The sequence below is a fragment of the Schistocerca gregaria genome, chromosome 9, assembly GCF_023897955.1.
Source record: "Schistocerca gregaria isolate iqSchGreg1 chromosome 9, iqSchGreg1.2, whole genome shotgun sequence".
Classification (NCBI taxonomy): Eukaryota; Metazoa; Arthropoda; class Insecta; order Orthoptera; family Acrididae; genus Schistocerca; species Schistocerca gregaria.
Window position 1 is genome coordinate 130,233,238 of NC_064928.1, and position 25,447 is coordinate 130,258,684.

The 25,447-nt window shown below is 45.7% G+C and overlaps 1 protein-coding gene across 1 annotated transcript in view; it reads right to left on the bottom strand.

Annotated features, from left to right (window-relative positions):
- Positions 1–25,447, bottom strand: part of LOC126292206 (esterase FE4-like) — a 93,675-nt gene that overhangs the window by 64,346 nt on the left and 3,882 nt on the right. The window contains exons 2-4 of the mRNA XM_049986058.1: positions 17,534–17,671; positions 9,985–10,144; positions 2,295–2,480 (exon numbers count right to left, since the gene is read on the bottom strand). Of these exons, the coding sequence (XP_049842015.1) occupies positions 2,295–2,480; positions 9,985–10,144; positions 17,534–17,671 (484 nt within the window). The remainder of the gene's footprint in view (positions 1–2,294; positions 2,481–9,984; positions 10,145–17,533; positions 17,672–25,447) is intronic.

Consider the following 25,447-nt stretch of genomic DNA (forward strand, 5'->3'; position numbering starts at 1 on the left):
TACTGAAGATGTATTATTAAGGCATTGTACCGGAGAACAGCCTGACAATGGTCTGGGGAAAGGGCCGAAACGGGTTGCTAACGAATAAAAATCAGAACACGCTATCGAGACGGTTTTATCTTATTTTTAGCATTTTATACCGATCGCTAATTTCTTCCAATTACAGTGCTCATGTTCGCAATACCAACAAGCTCCACTGAATCTCGCAGTGAACAGCGGTCATAACTTTCGGCTCATCAATCTGCAACCAACTTCGGACGTTGAGGCACATGAAAAAATTTCGAGTCATATCTATTATCTGTGGGTGACGAAAAGTTTCTGAGCAGACGTTGCTACTCACATCAGTTATCAACTGTCTTCTGTCCAGTCCATGAATTTCACTCTTGTGAGGGAAGCAAGTTGTATGTACCACTCGCAGGTTCTCTGTCATCGTGTTTCTTCCCACTGTTATACCCATGCATTATTTACCCTCTGTTTCAGTTCAAATTCGTGATCAGATCCATAGAAGTCTAGGATAAATAAGCGTCTATTGAGCATTGCTTCCTATTTACGAGAACAGACAACAGCAAATCTTATGTAGTTTGAGCACTGAGTGCTTCGTGCCACTAAGTAACTAGGAACTGCAGCATTCTCGCACAATACACTTGCTGCTTTAAAAATCAGTTCAAATTGTTAAAAATGACTCTGAGTACTATGGGACTTCTGAGGTCACCATCCCCTAGAACTTAGAACTACTTACGCCTAACTAACCTAAGGACATCACACACATTCACGCCCGAGGCAGGTTTCGAACCTGAGACCATAGCGGTCGCGCGGTTCCAGACTGTAGCGCCTAGAACCGCTTGTCCACCCCAGTCAGAGTAAAAATCAGTGCTTGCACTAAAATAAGAATCGAATGACTGGCCTACTATGATATCTCTTTCATTCAAAATGTGGGACAAGCATATCACATTTCTACAAAGAATTTTTCGTTGAGCATGGTATTTTCTTAAACACGAATTGCTTACAGACGAGTGGAAAAACTGGTAGAAGCTGACCTCGGGGAAGATCAGTTTGGATTCCGTAGAGAGAGGCAATACTGACACTAAGGATTATCTTAGAATATAGATTAAGGAAAAGCAAACCTACGTTTCTAGCATTTGTAAACTTGGAGGAAGCTCTTCACAATGTTGACTGGAATACTCTCTTTCAAATTCTGTAGGTGGCAGGGGTAAAATACTGGGAGCGAAAGGCTATTTACAATTTTTACAGAAACCAGATGGCATTTATAAGAGTCGAGGGACATCAAAGGGAAGCAGTGGTTGGGAAGGGAGTGAGACAGGGTTGTAGCCTATCCCCGATGTTATTCAATCTGGATATTGAGCAAACAGTAAAGGAAACAAAAGAAAAATTCGGAGTGGATATTACAATCCATGGAGAAGAAATAAAAATTCTGAGGTTCACCGATCACATTGTAATTCTGTCAGAGACAGCAAAGGACCTGGAAGAACATCTGAACGGAATGGACAGTGTCTTGAAAGGAGGAGATAAGATGAACATCAACAAAAGCAAAGATAATTGAATGCTGTGGAATTAAATCAGGTGATGCTCTGCGACTTATATTAGGAAATGAGAAAGTAGTAGATAAGTTTCGTTCGCTATTTGGGGACCAAAATAGCTGATCATGGTTGAAGTAGAGAGGATATAAAATATAGACTGGCAATGGCAAGGAAAGCGTTTCTGAACAAAAGAAATTTGTTAACATCGAGTATAGAGGTGTCAGGAAGTCGTTTCTAAAAGCATTCCAGCATTGTATGGAGTGTAGCCATGTATGGAAGTGAAACATGGACGATAAATAGTTTAGAGAAGAAGAGAATAGAAGCTTTTTAAATGTGGTGCTACAGAAGAATGCTGAAGATTAGATGGGTAGATCACATAACTGATGAGGAGATATTGACTAACATTGGAGAAAAGAAAAATTTGTGGCACAACTTGACTGGAAAAAGGGATCGACTGTTAGGACACATTCTGAGGCATCAACGGATCACCAATGTAGTACTGGAGGGCAGCGCGGAGGGTAAAAATCGTGGAGGGAGACCAAGAGATTAATACACAAACAGATTCAGAAGGATGTAGGTTGCAGTAGGTACTGGGAAATGAAGAAGTTTGCACAGGATAGAGTAGCATGGAGAGTTGCATCAAACCAGTCTCAGGACTGAAGACCCCAACATCAACATTTTCTTAAACTGAGTAGGCCTTGAAGATTCTTTTCCCAGAACAATTACTACTGAGGCAAGTTACAACTATTTACGTACCCTTTGTCAACGGCGACAAGACCAGAGAGTGGCAGGACCATCCTCCTGCGCTGACGCCGAAGATGGTGACGTTGTTGGGGTCTCCCCCGAAGCTGGCGATGTTGTCCTTGACCCAGCGCAGCGCCATCACCTGGTCCTTGAAGCCCATGTTCCCCGGCACCACATGGTCCCCGGTGCTCAGGAAGCCTGCAGTGCCACACACAGAAATCACCATAGCTGCTTACAGCCTCGTCTGTATGGTTCCATAAAATTTCGGGCGAGCCGAGGTTATGTCAAAGCTGGCTGCCAAGATACCTCAATAAAGATCGTTTTGGACGTCTTGAAATATTACTGTCTTGCATCTATTTTTACAGAAGAGTCTCTAGTGGACTCGCTGTAGGTCACCGGTAACATGTTTCAGACTGACATGACGGCACTGTTCGCTAATCAACTTACTTTTTATTTAACAACAACTTTTTTTGAACAATCTGACGGTCATGGGGAGTTCTTCGTCCCACCTGGTGGCGAACAGTTTCATGGAAACTTTTAAAGAGCGAAAACGGCTCTCAGCAACTTATAAACAACAATATTTTGGTGGTATGTTGGCGACACATTTACAGTTTGGCTTCATTTATTTGGACTGTCTGAGCCGTGGCGGGACAGGCACCAGGGGTATCTATGGCTTAGGCGCTGTCGATTCCCTCTGGCAGAAGTTTGGAGCATGGGCCGGCTCAGGATATAGCGGACAGTACCGAGTGGAAGGAGGAGGACAACGTTGGACATGACACACGGAAGTGCGCGTATTAGCGAGACGTTGGATAGACGACAGCGAGCACAGTGTGCCTGAGTAGGGGCGGCAGTTACCGCTTGATCGTACTGGGGTCAGTAACAGCGGGCCGGCGCTGTGGCTTCTTGGCAACCTCGTGAAGCTATGCATTTGCTCGCTTCCGTGAGGGAACACGCCGTTACTATCGGACTAAGCAAAGTCTGGTGTCTTCGCCACATTAATCCAGCAGCTGGCACCATGTTAAGTAATTCAAGTCCTACTAACGATTAGTGAAATACACTCCTGGAAATGGAAAAAAGAACACATTGACACCGGTGTGTCAGACCCACCATACTTGCTCCGGACACTGCGAGAGGGCTGTACAAGCAATGATCACACGCACGGCACAGCGGACACACCAGGAACCGCGGTGTTGGCCGTCGAATGGCGCTAGCTGCGCAGCATTTGTGCACCGCCGCCGTCAGTGTCAGCCAGTTTGCCGTGGCATACGGAGCTCCATCGCAGTCTTTAACACTGGTAGCATGCCGCGACAGCGTGGACGTGAACCGTATGTGCAGTTGACGGACTTTGAGCGAGGGCGTATAGTGGGCATGCGGGAGGCCGGGTGGACGTACCGCCGAATTGCTCAACACGTGGGGCGGGAGGTCTCAACAGTACATTGATGTTGTCGCCAGTGGTCGGCGGAAGGTGCACGTGCCCGTCGACCTGGGACCGGACCGCAGCGACGCACGGATGCACGCCAAGACCGTAGGATCCTACGCAGTGCCGTAGGGGACCGCACCGCCACTTGCCAGCAAATTAGGGACACTGTTGCTCCTGGGGTATCGGCGAGGACCATTCGCAACCGTCTCCATGAAGCTGGGCTACGGTCCCGCACACCGTTAGGCCGTCTTCCGCTCACGCCCCAACATCGTGCAGCCCGCCTCCAGTGGTGTCGCGACAGGCGTGAATGGAGGGACGAATGGAGACGTGTCGTCTTCAGCGATGAGAGTCGCTTCTGTCTTGGTGCCAATGATGGTCGTATGCGTGTTTGGCGCCGTGCAGGTGAGCGCCACAATCAGGACTGCATACGACCGAGGCACACAGGGCCAACACCCGGCATCATGATGTGGGGAGCGATCTCTTACACTGGCTGTACACCTCTGGTGATCGTCGAGGGGACACTGAATAGTGCACGGTACATCCAAACCGTCATCGAACCCATCGTTCTACCATTCCTAGACCGGCAAGGGAACTTGCTGTTCCAACAGGACAATCCACGTCAGCATGTATCCCGTGCCACCCAACGTGCTCTAGAAGGTGTAAGTCAACTACCCTGGCCAACAAGATCTCCGGATATGTCCCCCATTGAGCATGTTTGGGACTGGATGAAGCGTCGTCTCACGCGGTCTGCACGTCCAGCACGAACGCTGGTCGAATGCTGGTCCAACTGAGGCGCCAGGTGGAAATGGCATGGCAAGCCGTTCCACGGGACTACATCCAGCATCTCTACGATCGTCTCCATGGGAGAATTGCAGCCTGCATTGCTGCGAAAGGTGGATATACACTGTACTAGTGTCGACATTGTGCATGCTCTGTTGCCTGTGTCTATGTGCCTGTGGTTCTGTCAGTGTGATCATGTGATGTATCTGACCCCAGGAATGTGTCAATAAAGTTTCCCCTTCCTGGGACAATGAATTCACGGTGTTCTTATTTCAATTTCCAGGAGTGTATAATGATGATTGCTCTTGAGGCAGCAAAGCGTTGCAAGGACTGTGATGTGATATTTCATGCCTCTTATCAAGCGCGTGCTTCGCTCCTTAATAGTATTGTTCTTCCTACAGGACCAGCAACATGCGGTCGTGCATTATCCTGCTGAAATATATGGTTTCGCAGGGATCGAATGAAGGGTAGAGCCACGGGTCGTAACACATCTGAAATGTAACGGAAACGTGATGGTACTCATTTCTCCTCCTTAAACGAGGCATCACAACAACGTTTTACCAGGCATCGCCGGTCAACTGCTTTTTGTGTATGAGAAATCGGTTGGAAACTTTCCTCTTGTCAGCACGTTGTAGGTGTCGCCACCGGCGCCAACCTTGTGTGAATGCTCTGAAAATCTAATCATTTGCACATCGCAGCATCTTCTTCCTGTCGGTTAAAGTTCACGTCTGTAGCACGTCATCTTCGTGGTGTAGGGATTTTAATGGTCAGTAGTGTATCTGCACTTCCCATTAGCACATTTTATGTGACCAACAGCATACTCGCCTCGTACAAAGCAGCAAATCCACCATGAGAGAGTGCTGTTACTGCACAGTAAAGCGACGGGTAGAAATTAGAAAAAAAAGGTTAAAACTCACTCGCATTGACAGAGGCAAACTCATGCCAGAGATAGGGAGAAGCAGGAGGGGAGCCAGTATGTCGCCAGTCGGTCAGTTTGCAGACACATCATGACACAGTCTGAGACTCTGACCTAAACCAAAGGAAGTGAGACAAGTGTATCCGTTAGCTCCTAAGACAAGTTGCAAGAAACTCTATATCTTTTACAACAGCACATAACGAGGAACTGACGTGGCAGTTAACAATCTGCTAAATAAACAAAGCAGAACAAGGAGGACCCATGTGTTGATTATGAACGAAGCCTTGTGTCACAGCCCCATGTGAGCTCTCTTTACCAAAGCTCTCCAGCTCCGATCATGAGTTGGTCGTTGGGATCGATGGTATTCACAGTAACAGAACTTGATACCATGATTACAGACCTAGATTCTCCAGCACAGTCTATGAACTAACCAAAGATATGCTCAAGATGATGCTGATAAGCTTCATGCTGCTCCTCCCTACCATCGGCTGATGGAGGAACCGACTGTCTTCCGACAACACCACACTGCACACTGCTGCCAGCAAAAGGGCTTCTTGGAGTAGACGTCCTTGTTCAATACTCAGGGGCCTTTGCGTTCTGAAACCTACCAGTGGCGGGGCGGAGATCAACCGACCGCAGTTCGTGGTCGTGCGGTAGCGTTCTTGATTCCCGCGCCCAAGTTCCCGGGTTCGATTCCCGCCGGGGTCCGGGATTTTCTCTGCCTCGTGATGACTGGGTGTCCTTAGGTTACTTAGGTTTAAGTAGTTCTAAGTCCTAGGGGACTGATGACCATAGATGTTAAGTTCCACCGCTCTCAGAGCCATTTGAACCATTTGGAGATCAACCGATCACACAACTACTGACACCAGGTACATTGTGGGTGGGTCATCATGGAATTTGGAGTGGGGTCGAGGATACACCGGAAGCCAGTGCGAGATCATTTAACGCTGGGCAACAGTCACCACTGCTGGCCGCAAGCCACCGCGGCTCCAGAATCACTTCTCCTGGGAGTGCAGCCACTGAGCTGACTCAACGAATATCAGCCAGAATCCAACATGCAGCCGAATAAGCAACAGCCGCGGCTGGAGTCAAAGAACGACGACTTGTAAACTTTGCGGATAAGTGAATGAACCCTAATAATGTTTCACTAGCGTCGAAGACGCTTCAAATTTCCCCAACAGCTATTCCGACTTCGGACAGAGGTGTCTCCTCTCAGCCCTCTGAATCACTGCATTTCTGCTTGTAATGCGATGAAATACAATCGTGCAACACCTGCGACCAATCATGGATTATGCGGCTGATTCCGGCGGAGGTTCGAGTCCTCCCTTGGGTATGGGTGTGTGTGTTCGTCCTTAGGATAATTTAGGTTAAGTAGTGCGTAAGCTTAGGGACTGATGACTGTGGTGTCACCCCCAGACACAACACTTGCTAGGTGGTAGGCTTTAAATCGGCCGCGGTCCGGTAGTATACGTCGGACCGGCGTGTCGCCACCTTCAGTGATTGCAGACCGAGCGCCGCCACACGGCAGGTCTAGAGAGACTTCCTAGCACTCGCCCCAGTTGTACAGCCGACTTTGCTAGCGATGGTTCACTGACTTCTACGCTCTCATTTGCCGAGACGATAGTTAGCATAGCCTTCAGCTACGTTATTTGCTACGACCTAGCAAAGCGCCATGATCAGTTTCTATTGATATTGTAAGTCATGTACCGTCAAGAGCGACGTTCGTCATTAATGGATTAAAGTTAAGTATTCCACCAGCTACGTCTGTTTTCCTCAATTCTAATTCGCTTGTCATGTTCCAGATCTCACGCCAGCCTGCGTGAGATTAAATGCGTGCATTTCGGCCTCCTTTGGTAACACGGTTGGCTCTCCTGCCAACCACAACAATGACCTAAGCAGTTAAGTCCCATTAGACATCACAAACATTTGAACATTTTGAACACCTGTGGCAAATACTTCAAACTTTTGGAGCTCCATTACCATGCAATAAGTGGAAACACGACTATCTGATGGTAATCAGGATGCTGCTTTGAAGTTTGATACTGCATTGAATGGGAGAAAAACCTAGAGCTCTGGGCAGCCGGTGTCGGTCTGGGATTCTGCTGTATCAAGATGATCGATCTTGAGCCTGGCTCGCTCTGCCACTATTTGGTATTTTTGCACCCTGGTTTAACATATTTCCATCTCACCACGACGATTTAAATTACTGGCTTTACTGAATTGCTGTTTTCCCTGACCGTCATCGGCGATAGTAGCGCGTATCGATATATCCCCTGTGATAGAAGCTTTGATCGGCTGCTATGACTTCGCGGTTGTCTTCTGTCGAAGCACCAGTCGGAACGTGCGAGGGGGAGAGTTCACGGCGCAGTTCGAGTCGTGAGTTGGGCTCTGGCAGTCAGTTGCAAGGCGTCTGGAGCGCACCCCGGGCCAGCCAGTCGCCGGCTTGCAGCAGCAGTGAGCCCTGTGTGGGCATCGCCCGCCCGACCGCTGCCGCCACGCATCGCTTAAGCCGGGCCTGACTTTTAGTGGATTGTTGGTTGGTCGGTTGGTCTGAGGACATCGCCGTGCGCCGTAGTCGACTGGGCCGCTGGCGGTCCCTGAGCAGAGTCGGAGTCTGTCTGGCGCTGTCCGATGGGTACGAGCATCGTCGCTCGCCGACACAGGACATGAAGGTTGAGCGGTTTCCAGCATTACGTTGTTGGTTTCGGCGTTGTTGTTATGGAGGTTTTCCTGTGAGTGACGTGTTCGAGATAGCCGCAGTCAGGTGGCATTGATCAAATTAATTTACCCATAGTCAAGTGCATCAGCGAAATTTTCTGCCTTGGGGCCGTTAGTGTTCTGGTTACCTGCCCTGGCCGCTAACGTAATTTTTAGGCAGTGTCTTTTCATCTGTTGTTGCTGCCCAACATGGTGTGTAGCTTTGGCAGCTCAGTTCACATACACGTTTGTTTGGGTACAGTGATACTTGTCATGTTTTGGGGCCTTGAATTCTCGTGTACTCCGTCGTGGCAAGCAAGCGGTTTGCTGGTCGGTCCGTGACTCTCCTTTGGTTGGGTTGGTGCGAATTAAGTGTAGTTGGACTCACCACCTGTCTCGCCTAAGTGAAGGAAGCCAGACCGACCCGCTGGAGACTCCTGAGTGCCATTAATTATCCTTTTCGGTGTATTAATGTTGTTTTTGTTTAAATTATTTTATATTTTTAATTTGTCAAGGTTAGTTGTGGGCCTTTAACCCTGGAAACATGTTCTCAGAGTTTCCTTCAATTCCAAATATTATCGCCTTCTGCTTTTGAAAGGTTATTGTAATTTCCTCTGAAAGATTTTACAAGTTATTGTGGGACTTCCGCCGTTGGTGTTGCAAAAAGGAAATTTTTAAACTTAATGTATTGTTTTACGGATTGTTGCGATATATATTTCCTTAATTTGCATAATTTAACTCTGCGGCCTTCAGCCATTTTATTGCGTTAGTTTATCTCTTTCTCTACACCTTGTGGGCCATCAGCCCTGTTAGCATCTTAAAACATTGTGGCTTCTGCCTTCTGTAATCATCATAGTATACTTGAAATTTTGAAGATTTAATCCGGGCCGCGCGGGATTAGCCGAGCGGTCTCAGGCGCTGCAGTCATGGACTGTGCGGAGGTTCGAGTTCTCTCTCGGGCATGGGTGTGTGTGTTTATCCTTAGGATAATTTAGGTTAAGTAGTGTGTAAGCTTAGGTCCTGATGACCTTAGCAGTTCCACAAGATTTCACACACACACACACACACACACACACACACACACACACACACACACACACACACACTTAATCCGGCGGCCTTCAGCCGCTCCCCATGCTGATTTCATGTATGTATACGATTGATCTTATTCCTGAATTTAACTGTGTGTCATGTCTTTTCAAAATTGAACTTATTCTAAAGCATCTTTTTGGAGGCCTTCTGCCTCGAAGCAAATTTAATTCTTTCAAAGGTGTATTTATGAACTAAATGATAATAAATTACAATTGTGAAATTAATCCGACCGCAACTACCTTGGCCCTTTCCACAACTCTAATTACCTGTTAGCCCTGCGTGATTTAGCGGGCGTTTCAGATCTGACATAGATGGGGAGGGCTTTCACCGTGGTGAACGCTCTCAGCAGAACACAGACTTGCAGCAAAACGCAGCCAGTCAAGGAATCCATTTTCAGTGACTCCTGGCTGCGCAAAAAAAAAAATGGTTCGAATCGGAGCACTATGGGACTTACCTTCTGAGGTCATCAGTCCCCTAGAACTTAGAACTACTTAAACCTAACTAATCTAAGACAAGCCCGAGCCAGGATTCGAAACTGTGACCGTAGCTGGCTGCGCAATGTATGTTCTCAAATAGGGCACTTCAGGATTTAGTCGTCTCAAGGTGGCCACAAGACCCTAAGCCGAAAGATCGTGGCAGAAATTTACTGACACCCAACAGTTCGCCCAAAATTTCTTAGAACAATCAGTATGCAAGGAAAGTTTTAAAATTGAAATCTCGTCTATAGTACTTCATTCTCACAATGCCACCAGCTCACGTTAACTTGAATGAGTTGGATGACGTTTCTGTGTACTCACCCAGTACTCCAAGGCGGTAGTTGTAGGACACATAGACGACGCCCTTCTCTACGAGGAAGTCTGGACGGGCGAAGTCCTCATTGCCCGACAAAATGGCCAGCCCTCCTCCGTGGACCATGAACATCACTGGCAGCAGGTCGCCAGAGCCCTCTGACGGCAGCTGGTGGACAAAGCAGAACGTTGCAGACAGTTCTACTTGGAGATAAAACAGTCTACAAATGCTAGAAACGACAAAATGGCCAGCCCTCCTCCGTGGACCATCAACATCACTGGCAGCAGGTCGCCAGAGCCCTCTGACGGCAGCTGGTGGACAAAGCAGAACGTTGCAGACAGTTCTACTTGGAGATAAAACAGTCTACAAATGCTAGAAACGACAAAATGGCCAGCCCTCCTCCGTGGACCATCAACATCACTGGCAGCAGGTCGCCAGAGCCCTCTGACGGCAGCTGGTGGACAAAGCAGAACGTTGCAGACAGTTCTACTTGGAGATAAAACAGTCTACAAATGCTAGAAACGACAAAATGGCCAGCCCTCCTCCGTGGACCATCAACATCACTGGCAGCAGGTCGCCAGAGCCCTCTGACGGCAGCTGGTGGACAAAGCAGAACGTTGCAGACAGTTCTACTTGGAGATAAAACAGTCTACAAATGCTAGAAACGACAAAATGGCCAGCCCTCCTCCGTGGACCATCAACATCACTGGCAGCAGGTCGCCAGAGCCCTCTGACGGCAGCTGGTGGACAAAGCAGAACGTTGCAGACAGTTCTACTTGGAGATAAAACAGTCTACAAATGCTAGAAACGACAAAATGGCCAGCCCTCCTCCGTGGACCATCAACATCACTGGCAGCAGGTCGCCAGAGCCCTCTGACGGCAGCTGGTGGACAAAGCAGAACGTTGCAGACAGTTCTACTTGGAGATAAAACAGTCTACAAATGCTAGAAACGACAAAATGGCCAGCCCTCCTCCGTGGACCATCAACATCACTGGCAGCAGGTCGCCAGAGCCCTCTGACGGCAGCTGGTGGACAAAGCAGAACGTTGCAGACAGTTCTACTTGGAGATAAAACAGTCTACAAATGCTAGAAACGACAAAATGGCCAGCCCTCCTCCGTGGACCATCAACATCACTGGCAGCAGGTCGCCAGAGCCCTCTGACGGCAGCTGGTGGACAAAGCAGAACGTTGCAGACAGTTCTACTTGGAGATAAAACAGTCTACAAATGCTAGAAACGACAAAATGGCCAGCCCTCCTCCGTGGACCATCAACATCACTGGCAGCAGGTCGCCAGAGCCCTCTGACGGCAGCTGGTGGACAAAGCAGAACGTTGCAGACAGTTCTACTTGGAGATAAAACAGTCTACAAATGCTAGAAACGACAAAATGGCCAGCCCTCCTCCGTGGACCATCAACATCACTGGCAGCAGGTCGCCAGAGCCCTCTGACGGCAGCTGGTGGACAAAGCAGAACGTTGCAGACAGTTCTACTTGGAGATAAAACAGTCTACAAATGCTAGAAACGACAAAATGGCCAGCCCTCCTCCGTGGACCATCAACATCACTGGCAGCAGGTCGCCAGAGCCCTCTGACGGCAGCTGGTGGACAAAGCAGAACGTTGCAGACAGTTCTACTTGGAGATAAAACAGTCTACAAATGCTAGAAACGACAAAATGGCCAGCCCTCCTCCGTGGACCATCAACATCACTGGCAGCAGGTCGCCAGAGCCCTCTGACGGCAGCTGGTGGACAAAGCAGAACGTTGCAGACAGTTCTACTTGGAGATAAAACAGTCTACAAATGCTAGAAACGACAAAATGGCCAGCCCTCCTCCGTGGACCATCAACATCACTGGCAGCAGGTCGCCAGAGCCCTCTGACGGCAGCTGGTGGACAAAGCAGAACGTTGCAGACAGTTCTACTTGGAGATAAAACAGTCTACAAATGCTAGAAACGACAAAATGGCCAGCCCTCCTCCGTGGACCATCAACATCACTGGCAGCAGGTCGCCAGAGCCCTCTGACGGCAGCTGGTGGACAAAGCAGAACGTTGCAGACAGTTCTACTTGGAGATAAAACAGTCTACAAATGCTAGAAACGACAAAATGGCCAGCCCTCCTCCGTGGACCATCAACATCACTGGCAGCAGGTCGCCAGAGCCCTCTGACGGCAGCTGGTGGACAAAGCAGAACGTTGCAGACAGTTCTACTTGGAGATAAAACAGTCTACAAATGCTAGAAACGACAAAATGGCCAGCCCTCCTCCGTGGACCATCAACATCACTGGCAGCAGGTCGCCAGAGCCCTCTGACGGCAGCTGGTGGACAAAGCAGAACGTTGCAGACAGTTCTACTTGGAGATAAAACAGTCTACAAATGCTAGAAACGACAAAATGGCCAGCCCTCCTCCGTGGACCATCAACATCACTGGCAGCAGGTCGCCAGAGCCCTCTGACGGCAGCTGGTGGACAAAGCAGAACGTTGCAGACAGTTCTACTTGGAGATAAAACAGTCTACAAATGCTAGAAACGACAAAATGGCCAGCCCTCCTCCGTGGACCATCAACATCACTGGCAGCAGGTCGCCAGAGCCCTCTGACGGCAGCTGGTGGACAAAGCAGAACGTTGCAGACAGTTCTACTTGGAGATAAAACAGTCTACAAATGCTAGAAACGACAAAATGGCCAGCCCTCCTCCGTGGACCATCAACATCACTGGCAGCAGGTCGCCAGAGCCCTCTGACGGCAGCTGGTGGACAAAGCAGAACGTTGCAGACAGTTCTACTTGGAGATAAAACAGTCTACAAATGCTAGAAACGACAAAATGGCCAGCCCTCCTCCGTGGACCATCAACATCACTGGCAGCAGGTCGCCAGAGCCCTCTGACGGCAGCTGGTGGACAAAGCAGAACGTTGCAGACAGTTCTACTTGGAGATAAAACAGTCTACAAATGCTAGAAACGACAAAATGGCCAGCCCTCCTCCGTGGACCATCAACATCACTGGCAGCAGGTCGCCAGAGCCCTCTGACGGCAGCTGGTGGACAAAGCAGAACGTTGCAGACAGTTCTACTTGGAGATAAAACAGTCTACAAATGCTAGAAACGACAAAATGGCCAGCCCTCCTCCGTGGACCATCAACATCACTGGCAGCAGGTCGCCAGAGCCCTCTGACGGCAGCTGGTGGACAAAGCAGAACGTTGCAGACAGTTCTACTTGGAGATAAAACAGTCTACAAATGCTAGAAACGACAAAATGGCCAGCCCTCCTCCGTGGACCATCAACATCACTGGCAGCAGGTCGCCAGAGCCCTCTGACGGCAGCTGGTGGACAAAGCAGAACGTTGCAGACAGTTCTACTTGGAGATAAAACAGTCTACAAATGCTAGAAACGACAAAATGGCCAGCCCTCCTCCGTGGACCATCAACATCACTGGCAGCAGGTCGCCAGAGCCCTCTGACGGCAGCTGGTGGACAAAGCAGAACGTTGCAGACAGTTCTACTTGGAGATAAAACAGTCTACAAATGCTAGAAACGACAAAATGGCCAGCCCTCCTCCGTGGACCATGAACATCACTGGCAGCAGGTCGCCAGAGCCCTCTGACGGCAGCTGGTGGACAAAGCAGAACGTTGCAGACAGTGCTACTTGGAGATAAAACAGTCTACAAATGCTAGAAACGTAGCTTTGCTTTTCTTTAATCTCTGTTTATAGAACACTATCCGGACTTGATGGTACCGAATCCAGACTTGAGGATAGATTGCAAATTTACAGAATGAAAATCACCACAAAGAAAACTAACACGATGAAATTACACGATAACGAAGATATGGAAGCGAAAATAACAGAAGGTACAAAATGAAGAGGATTGGATAATACAGGCTTTTTGGACGCATGGTGATACCTCGAGCAGTAAAAAGCAATTAAGATTGATATTTTAAGACATTGGCCGCATATGACTAGTGAAAATTGGTACGAGACCAGATCTCGAACCCAGATTTCTCTCTTTATGCGAGTGATCGCCTTAACTCCATCGGCTATGTGGACACACTCCCCACCCGATCCAAATTTTCAACTAGTGACCCGCTAGTAGCATCCACTGACCATCAACCCCTTTCCTATCAGATTTTGGCTGTTCGGACGAGGTGTGCGTCCGCACTGACATGATTCGTCCATGCTCACAGAGATTACTACGTATATGTTTGGTATCTGTTCTGTCCGACATGCTCGACATAACAGACACCGCAATTATACGCTGACCGAAAAAAAAGCGCCACACAAAAAAATAATTAATGTACGCCAATGAAATTTCGGGAAAAACTTTGTGTAGGTACTATATTCCAGTGATTAACATTGCAAGATCATAGGTGGTGGTGGTTAGTGTTTAACGTCCCGTCGACAACGAGGTCATTAGAGACGGAGCGCAAGCTCGGGTTAGGGAAGGATTTGGAAGGAAATCGGCCGTGCCGTTTCAAAGGAACCATCCCGGCATTTGTCTGAAACGATTTAGGGAAATCACGGAAAACCTAAATCAGGATGGCTGGAGACGGGTTTGAACCGTCGTCCTCCCGAATGCGAGTCCAGTGTGCTAACCACTGCGCCACCTCCCTCGGTGGTTAAAGTAAGCACGAGATAAGCCAATGTAAATGTGGAATACTGGTAGATTAGTATCTGGTGTAACAGTCAGAATGTTGAATACAAGCATGAAGATGTTCATGTATTATGTTGTAGAGGTAATAGACGTCAGATTGTGAGATAGAGTTCCATACGTGTTTTACGTACCATAGAATAACAAACAGGAAAACGTGTATCATTCTCACATCTTCATTTATCTTACTAGTCAGACATATATACTACAAAAATTAATGCGCTACAAACACATGGAAGGTTACATCTACATCTACATCGATACTCTGCAAATCACATTTAAGAGCCTGGCAGAGGGTTCATCGAACCACCTTCACAATTCTCTATTATTCAAATCTCGTATAGCGCGCGGAAAGAACGTATCTTTCCGTACGAGCTCTGATTTCCCATATTTTATCTTGGTGATCGTTCCTCCCTATGTAGATCGGTGTCAACAAAATATTTTCGCATTCGTAGGAGAAGGTTGGTGTTTGGAATTTCGCAAGAAGATTCCATAGGAACGAAAAACGCCTTTATTTTAATGATTTCCAGCCCAAATCCTGTATCATTTCTGTGACACTCTCTCCCATATTTCGCGATTATACAAAACGTGCTGCCTTTCTTTGAACAATTTCGATGTATTCCGTCGGTCCTATCTAAGGATCCCACATCGCACAGCAGTATTCTAAAAGAGAGAGGCCTGCATACCACACGAAATTATGTAGTGGAGTCAATAAAAGTTCTTTGTAATTGTTAACAGCATGGTGCTTATGCCCACCGACTTGTCATCAGCACTCATTCAACTCACAGTGTATCCAGCACGCTACACACGGCCGCTTCACTTGCACCGTGTTGACATTCGTGGAGCATCGACAAGTCAGTATACTCGTTGCATGTGAGTTCACATCAACATCAGGGGCACGTTTGTTCATGCTTTGCGACCTGCCTTGCTTACTGCCGTGTAAAGATGCATTCTGCAGAAAGCTTGCGCACTCGAGGAAATCGGCACTCGTTTGAAAACCCCACTTAAATGGACACGTCGTCACCACGATCTGAACACAGTCAATTATCTACACCATGCTGCAGTAAACCATTGAAATTCGAGAGTTCTTTTGCTGACTCGGAAGTTAATAGAGTTTCGATTCAAGTAAACATGTTTACACTTGGCTTAAATACATCAGCTAAATGATAGAAAAAAATGTTTTAATTAAAAGTTTGTAACTAGTTGCTGCGGCTCTCTGCAATTTACTTGCAACTAAAGAAAGTACACTATGTTATCAAATGTATTCGGACACCCCCCCCCAAAACGTTTCTTCATATTAGGTGCACTGTGCTGTCACCTACTGCCAAGTACCCCATATCAGCGATCTCAGAAGTCATTAGACATTGTGAGAGAGCATAATGGGTCGCGGAACTTACTGACTTCGAACGGGGTCAGGTCATTAGGTGTCACTTGTGTCATACGTCTGAACGCGAGATTTCCACACTCCTAAACATCCACAGGTCCACTGTTTCCGATGTGATAGTGAAGTGGAAACGTGAAGGGACAGGTATAGCACAAAAGCCTAAAGGCTGACCTCGTCTGCTGACTGACAGATTGCCGACAATTGAAGAGGGGTCGTAATGTGTAATAGGCAGACATCTATCCAGACCATCACACAGGAATTCTAAACTGCATCAAGATCCACTGCAAGTACTATGACAGGTAGGCAGGGGTGAGAAACCCTGGATTTCATGGTCGAGCGGCAGATCTTAAGCCACACATCACGCCGGTAGATGCTAAACGACGCCTCGCTTGGTGTAAGGAGAGTAAACATTGGACGACTGAACAGTGGAAAAACGTTGTGTCGAGCGACGGTACACAATCTGGCGATCCGGTGGTAGGGTGTGGGTATATTGAATGCCCGGTGAACGTCATTTGCCAGGGTGTGTAGTGCCAAAAGTAAAATTCGGAGGCGGTGGCGTTATGGTGTTTTTCATGGACGGGGCTTGCACACCTTGTTGCTTTGCGTGGCACTATCACAGAACAGGCCAACAATGGTGTTTTATGCATCTTTTTCCTTCACACTGTTGAAGAGCAATTCGGGGACGGCGACTGCATCTTTCAACACGATCGAGCACCTGTTCATAAAGCACGGCATGTGGTTACACGGCATTAACATCCCTGTAATGGACTGCCCTGTACAGACTTCTGATCTGAATCCTATAGAACACCCTTGGGATGTTTTGGAACGCCGACTTTGTGCCAGACCTCATCGACCGACATCGATACCTCTCCTCAGTGCTGCACTCAGTGAAGAATGGGCTGCCATTTCGCAAGAAACTTCCAATACCTGACTGAACGTTTACCTGCGAGATTGCAAGCTGTCATCAATGCTAAGGATGGGGCAACACCATACTGAATTCCAGCATTACCGATGGAGAGCGCCACGAACTTGTAAGTTATTTTCAGCCAGGTGTCCGTATACTTTTGATCACATAGTGTATGTTCCTAACACCAAATCAAGGGTAATGTTTCTTACAAATACCTGCTTAAATAACTATCCCTTTCACTTATTATTTTGTGAATAACTGAGACAAACACCTTATCTGAGACGATCTGTATAAGTAGATGTGGATTAGACAGATGAAGCAGTGAAGGCTAATAAGCAAGTAAAATCTCCCCCTTTGTGCTTATTGGTCACTTAATACGATCTGGCGGATTTGTTGCTTCTTCAACGTGTGTGATGAACAGCAGCACGATAAACTGAAATCCTGCCATACCCCGTTCCCTATAAAACTTATCTCTCTTGTGTTTCCACTTTTACAACTCCCACCTATGCTTTTTTGGGCCTGAGCTGTAGACCAAATCTTTTAATAGATGTGAACATTTTCTTCCATTTTACATTGTCCTTATAGTGTTCTGTTTTCATACAGCTCAGTGAAGCTCTAACGGAGACATACCTTTGGCGTGCTGACGTTGATGAAGAGGCAGTCCTCGTCGCCATCGTACTTTCCCGCCAGTAGGTTGATCTGTGGCGCCATGTTGCCCTCTTTGGTAGCGTCTCGGACTCCACTCCAACCGGCAGCCGGCTGAGGCGGCTGAAACATACGGCAAACCATTGTAGAGATCTACTCTGCCCTTTTGCTTTCGAAATAGTCGTGACTTTTTTATTGCCCTGACGAAAAAAATCGCATCATCAAGAAGAAGTTGTGGGAGATAAACGGGAATTGGTAGCTGCGTTTCTACATCCAGAAAATGAAGTCTATTGAAATTTTGCGCCAGACGGATAAGACTGGTGCTAATGGTATCACGATGAGAATGTGAATCAGGCTTGCTTTAAATACACGCTGTAATGGTCGCGAACGATTGAGATTGGTGAGTTGATGTTAGTCAAGAATGTCTTTAACTCAACGGCGGCGTCATTATCAACAGCTCACTGAGTTTGAATGAGATCGTGTAACAGGGCTACGAGAAGCTGGATATTCCTTCCGCGATATTGCAGAAAGACTTGGCACGAATGTGGCCCCTATACATGATCGCTGGCAGCGGAGGTCACGGGAAGGTACGGTAGCAAGAAAACCGGGCTCCAGACGGGCACATGGTACTACAGAGAGAGAAGATCGTCGTGTTCGGATTGTGGGTCTGGGGCATCGTAGTGCGCCTGCAGCACCAATTTGCGCACCAGTTGGCACAACAGTGACACGACCAACTGTTACAAATTGGTTACATCAAGGAATGCTCCGGGCCAGACTACCTTTAGCGTTCATTCCACTGACCCAAAACTACCACAGTTTGCGGCTTCAGCAGTGTCAAGCGAGAGCTTATTGGAGGGTGAAGGTCTGTTGAGTTTTCTGATGAAAGCCAGTTGTGCTTCATGGCCGTGTTGGTTAGAAGGTGACCAGGTGAGCACCTGTCTGCGTGCTACGCACACTGGAGCTACACCTGGAGTTATGATCTGGAGTGCGTCTTCGTATCACAGGAGGAGCACTGGCGTGCTTATCCCACGCACCCTGGCTGCAAAATTGTACACCAGTTTGGTGATTCGGCCTGTTTTGCTACCATTCTTCAACAGCATTCCAGGAGGGGGGGGGTGTTTTCCAACACGATAACGCTCGCCCACATAGCGCTGTTGTAACTCAACATGGTCTAAAGGCTGTGGACATGTTGGCTCGACGTGTTCGATCGCCAAATCTGTCTCCAATCTAACACATATAGGATATCATCGGACGACAACTCCAGCTTCATGCAGAACCAGCATTAAGTGTCCATGTATTGACCGACCAAGCCCAACAAGCATGGAATTCCATCCCACAAACTGACATCCAGCACCTGTATCACACAGTGCATGCACATTTGTATTCTTGCAGTCAACATTTTCGCATTTTTCACCAGTTGTTAAATTGCCAGAATTTCACATATGCAATGGCTTTCCTCGTGGTTACATTAAGCTGTGATCTTCCAACGTCAATCGCTTCGGTATGTTACCTAGACAAATATATTCCTAAAATTTGGCTATTCTACATTACTTGTTTGTTTCTCTTCCATCAGTGTATCTTCCTTGACCTTGCCACAGAAAATATTTTATAACATTAGCCTGCATCATCCACAATTTTTTTCAGTCGTTCTGATGGCTCCTCGTAGCTGGTGCATTTATTGTCAGTGTCCTGAACAAAATATTAAGCGTAGAGCACTGTTCACTGCTAAACAGACCGCCGGCATCAGTCGTACTAGGGAAGGTGAAGGAGGCTTTCTGACAGTCTCTCTAGCACAATAGTATTCACCATTGTAAACACATTAATTGTTAATTTAAGTACGAGAGGTGTCCAATAAGTAATGCAACATATTTTTTTCTGAAAGCAGGTGCCGGTCGGTGTGGCCGAGCGGTTCTAGGAGCTTCAGTCTGGAACCACGAGACCGCTACGGTCGCAGGTTCGAATCCTGGCTCGGGCATGGATATGTGTGATGTCCTTAGGTTAGTTAGTTTTAAATAGTTCTAAGTTCTAGGGAACTGATGACCTCAGATGTTAAGTCCCATAGTGCTCAGAGCCATTTGAACCATTTTTTTTAAAGCAGTTTGGTTTTATTCTTGATTACAATACACAGTATTATTTCCGAGACTTTTGGCTTTTACTCTCCGTTCACTGCAGCGGCTTTATGTGACTTTACTGACGTGCTGTATCGATAACCTCCCCATTATCCACGTACAATTTGGAATGTACAATTTTTCGGGCCAAAGATACGGAAGTTGGAAGGCGCAAGATACGTGCTGTAGGGTGGATAAGGAAGAACAGTCCAATTAAATTTTGTGAACTTTACGTCTTAGCGCCGACTTCTGTGAGGCTTCGAGTTGTCATGGAAGGTTAGTTTGCATCTTTGTGGCGATGAACATGTTCAAGTCGTTTCTTCAATTTCGTGAGGGTAGCACAATACACTTCAGAGTTGATCGTTGCAGCATAAGGGAAGAAACCAAACAGAGTAACCCGCTCAGAGTTCCAGAACAACGTCGCCATGATTTTACCTGCTCAGGGTGCCGTTCGGAATGTTTTTTTTTCCTAAAAATGGCGGTATGGAACCACTACATGGAATGTCGTTTTGTTTCCCGTTCGAAATGACAAAATCATGTTTTATTGCCTGGGACGATGTTTGACAAAAAAATTGTCACAATCAGCCTCGTAATGAGCAAGCAATTCCGCACGGAAAGTCCTTCGTTGCTCATTATGTTGTTGTGGCAGGCAGTGACGAACCCAGCCGTCACACGCCATTGAATATCCACCCTGGCGGACGAATGTGCCAGAGACGCCCAGCGAAGCAGCGAGCTCTTTGATTGTACTCTGTCGATCACCTCAAATGAGAGTGTCTGTACGTTCCAGCATCGCAGGAGTCACAGCTGTTTGCGCATGGCCAGCACGCGGGAGATCGGACAGGTGTGTGCCACCTTGTTGTTATGACAACAGACGCCTTGCCCAACGACTCACCGTGCTTTTGTTCACTGCGAGGTCTCCGTAGCCATCCTTGTGCCGTGGTCGGACAGAAGGGAATTGCTTAAATTGTTGGTCGGTCCTTGGGCCGTCCCTAGTTTGCGTTGCCATCCGATTACCTAACTTCAGCTCTTGGCTGCTTGTCTCACCTCAAGTTTGAGCTACCGACCCTAGGAACACCAGTTGTTCTGTTTGTTTCAGATTGTGATTTTCATTTAGGTCGTGTATTAATTGAGTTCTTTTTAAATTTACGTAAAGGCCTTCAGCCGTGTTAAATTAAAATGTTGAAGATTGATTTTTTTCCTAAAATTAGTTCTGGCTGAAATTGTTTGGAATACAGGCCCTAACCCGTTAGTTGTTCGATGTGTCATGTGTGGCCTTCGGCCAAGGATTTACGTGAAACCCTTTATATAAGGCCTTCAGCCGTGTGTATTCTTTAAAGGAATTTTTTTTATAAGAAGGAAGGGGTTCATTTTAAATTGTTTGTCTGACTTTTTGTTCAGGCCTTCTGCAGTTGTTTTAAATGTTTGTGGCCGTCAGCCGTGCAATAAGTTAATATTTCTTAATTAGGCTTTCGGCCATTCTGTTGTAAGTTGAAAAACAAATTTCTTGGTTAGAAAAAATTCTTTATTAACGCGTTTTAAATATAGTAGTGTAGGCCTTCCGCCGCTAATTGTTTTGAATTGCATGCTTTTTTTTAAAATTTTACCTTCTATTTTTTACTTGCTTTTGATTTCTAAGCACGGCCGTCAGCCATTCTTGTTTTGGTGTGGTTTTGGGCCTTCAGCCCAGAAAGCATCTCAAGCCTTCAGCCGTATTGTCTAATTGTGATCTTTTAAAGCAATGTGTAAATAAGTGATTCTTAGAAAAATGAAGTTGTGTGTTTGATTGTGCAACTCACAGTAACTGTTTACGGCCCCATCCACAATCGTAACCTTATCCTGTGCGCTCTCTGTGTACCTAACAAGCATGTTTCAAATCTACTGTGTCCCACAGCAAATTCGGCATTTTTTCAACCGAAATTGGCAGGGAAAAAAAGAATGTGTGCATTACTCATTTAACGCCCTCATACATTTTACTTGAAGTTGTACATTTCCTTTGGAATATACTTGTATTGCCCATGTTATGAACTTCGGGTAGCTAAGTTTTTTCTAAAGTTGCTTATGCACAAAGTTATGTCTTGACTATTATGTTATGCGAATATTTCCAACTCATTTAAATATAATTACTGCTCTGACCCTCAACTGGGACTGTACTTGCCTCACGTGTGGACAACCTTAATCTATTTTGCTGTTTTGGTTCAAAAATGGTTCAAATGGCTCTGAGCATTATGAGACTTAACATCTGAGGTCATCAGTCCCCTAGAAATTAGAACTACTTAAACCTAACTAACCTAAGGATATCACATACATCAATGCCCGAGGCAGGATTCGAACCTGCAACCGTAGGGGTCGGTTCCAGACTGAAGCACCTAGAACCGCTCGGTCAAAGAGGCCGGCCTGCTGCTTTGGTACTTGATAAAACTTTCAGTGGGTTTTATGGTGATTTTAGCAGTGCGTTTGACCTCTTGTGTGTTACGGACCTGTTTGATTAAAGGACTTAATTAGTTTCCCTAAAATCCTCTGAAGGTCGTAAATGACCTTTTGTTAAATTGTCTTAAACATATCTTTGCTATTGAGCAGCTTCTGTTTTACTGGGAAAGAAGATTTTTTTAAAAAATTACTGTTTTATATTTAATCTGGCACTGAGTTTTGTGGCTGGTTGAGGTGATATCATTTGTTAAAGCCGATTATTCCTGCAAACTTGTCACTTATAATTATCAGAGATTTATTTATTCGTGCTATTTTACGTGGTGGTTAAATAAATCTGGCCATTAAAAAGGACAAATGACGCTTGTATTCTGGATTCGCCCTTCCATGCTTCCCTTGTCCTACCCCATTCCGCTGCTACATTCACGCTAACGTCATTCCACACAGCTTCAACTCCATGGCAGACTTCATGGATCGCAGTGGCTGGCGAGTTGCTACAGCACAGTCTCTGGGAAACCCAAGACGCGGCTGGAGAGAGTGCTCGCTGGTGCTACAGCCAAGGTGGGTCAGGACAGCGCAGCTCAGCGGAAACGCCGTCTCCTGTTATTTTATTGGAACGCAGTAACTGAGATCTTGAAGGTAGGAAACAGTCAGCTCCCTTAACACGTCACAAATGTAACGGAAGGTGGTACATACTACCGACTACAAGTAGCAGTCGTTAGAGTGCTGAAGTAGTTTCTGCAGATACAGCTTCAATGTGCTTAATGAACGCCACCATTGTATCATGACATGGTTATTTTCTCACAGACAGCAAATCACGGATTTATATTATATAAGATAAAACAACTGCATCTGAAAAATACATGTAGTTGGTGCCAAGGAACCTTTTCATGACCTTATGCAATTTTAATCCGTTACTTTAAAACGTTCACTTGACCGAAACTGGCTGTCTGAGGGTAAATAAACAACATACGAGTAGCGCTTCTGGTGGTCTCATCATGTCGTTCCTTGATACTGTGGTATGTAAACCAATGACAAGATGCACAATGGCTTTTTTATTATTTATTATATATTATTTTTCTTCTTCTTCTCTTCGCTGAGGGATCACTTAGGACCACGCGTAATCAACATTTGTTGGCCTTCCTTTTCGCCCCCTATTCCTTCATAAACAACGAATGGGTTAGCTTTCGTTGAGTAGACCACGTATGTCGGTTAGTTTTTCTCTCTTCTTCCTCAAAACCCCGTGTGTTTGTGATTTTTCTGATTTCATTTCTATCATGTAGATTTGGAGACCCTAATTGTCTTAAGTCTTCTTCCGTTTGTTTGTTCCAGTTCGGTCTTGTAGTTTTGTTCTTTAAAAATGTATGGATTTTGTGCGTTAACCTGTTTCAGTCCATTCTTTCTAAATGCGCCATGAATTGGATTCTTCTCATGCGCCTTGTGTCTGTTATTTTGGAGATATTTTTTATGTATTTCTGCATTGGGTTTTGGATAATGCACACCATCTTTAGTTCTTGGTCCTAGGATTTTCCTCATTATTTTACGTTCTTCCACTTCTAATTCCTCTTTTGAAGGTTTAGTGTCTCAGATGCGTAAAGATCTTCGGGTTTAATTACTGTTGTGTAGTGTCATATTTTGCAGTTCCACGAGAGACTCTTTTTTGTAAATGTTTTTTGTTAATTGAAACGCCGTCTCCATTTTCTGGAGTCTTGATCTGACAGATTACTTTTCATTACAATTTTCTGCAATCCATTCACCTAAATATTTAAATTCTTACCTCGAGAGATGTGGTTATTACCAGTTTTTAGGTCAGAAGTTGCATATTTGATATCAGTCATAAATTTTGTTTTTTGAAATGAAATTTGTAATCCTATTTTTGCTGCCCGCTCTTGTAATAATTCTAGCTGTTTCTGTGCATCGGTAATGTCCTGTGCGATCAGTGCTATGTCATTATTTATTATATACGTATTATTTATTACATATTATATATAGTGAAAATGTGATGAATCACTAAAGGGTGCCGACAATGACAAGAGCGTTTCTACAATCTTAATGGAAAGTAAACAAATTTACTTGTTTAATAATCTTTGGTTCTATGGATGTTCTGGAAAACTACTGCAGATGCACGTCTGGGAAATGTTTTATTAAATTCACCAGGCCAACACCAACATCTTTCATTAGCCGTAACTCCGTAACTAAACATTTGCTGACCTATGTTTATATCAGCTTTATTCTTTAGTTGTAGAATAACATATTGAAATATTTGCATATCTTGATGATAGTCTGTAAACGGAATGAGCTATAAATCAAAGACACCAGCAAAGGTCAATCAACGATTTGTTTTATGGCAAGGATAATGTTTTGATAAAACGTTAAATATCTGTATGAAACAAAGTACGAAATAAGATCTTCAATTTATTAATTCATGTATCTTTACACTTTTGTTTCAGGAAGTGGTATCTTACGGATGTATGCTTGGATGCCTCGTACCAGCATTGTAAAAATTTGTATTTTAACCGTTCATTAAAAATATTGTAAAAAAGTTAGTAAAAAAAGGAATATTTATTCGCACGGTTAAAGTTTAAATCCTGTCTGCTCATCATTTCACTCGCCGCCCAGGTCCCACATCAAGATGTTCGGTGCAGACAAGAATAATTTACGCGGTATCCGGAGGAGCGTTCCTGGATCGACATTGTCACCATCAAGACTAAGCACAGTGGAATTAATGCGAAGGTAATGACTCAGACTTGATGGGCAGCTATTGGACTTGGTTTACTTACACTAAAAATGTTGTGCTTCGAGTGGCAGATCGACAATTTCGATGATTGCGGTGGTTATTTGGTACCACACACTACTGGAAGCAGCAGTATACAATGCAAATTATGTTTATCGACCTTGACTGTAATGATATTAAAGGTCTGTTGATATATCAGTTAAATTTCATCCAAGATTGTAGGCAGATTCATAAATTACCTTCAAAATTTTGGCAACTATTCTTTCCAATAAGTTTTTTCAATTATTGAAGCAATTATTAATCCATTTCAGTTTCCACATCAATATTCACGCACTCGTCATTTGCTTCTATTAGTACCATTATTCATTGAATACGCCACATTTACTCGGAACAAATATTCATTACTGATGTAAAATCCACACGCTGCACTGGAAACTAATTTACAAGTCATTTCCCGGCCATCGTTTGGTGCGACATGATCGGTCACATTAGAGTCATATTGGAAGGGGGAATGATGGGACACAATTAGCTGCATGTTTTCAAAAATTGCTGAACATCTTGAAGACGTTCCTTTCGTCACACAGAGTACAATTTACAGTACTTCCAGCATGACAGAGCCCCTCCACATTTTAT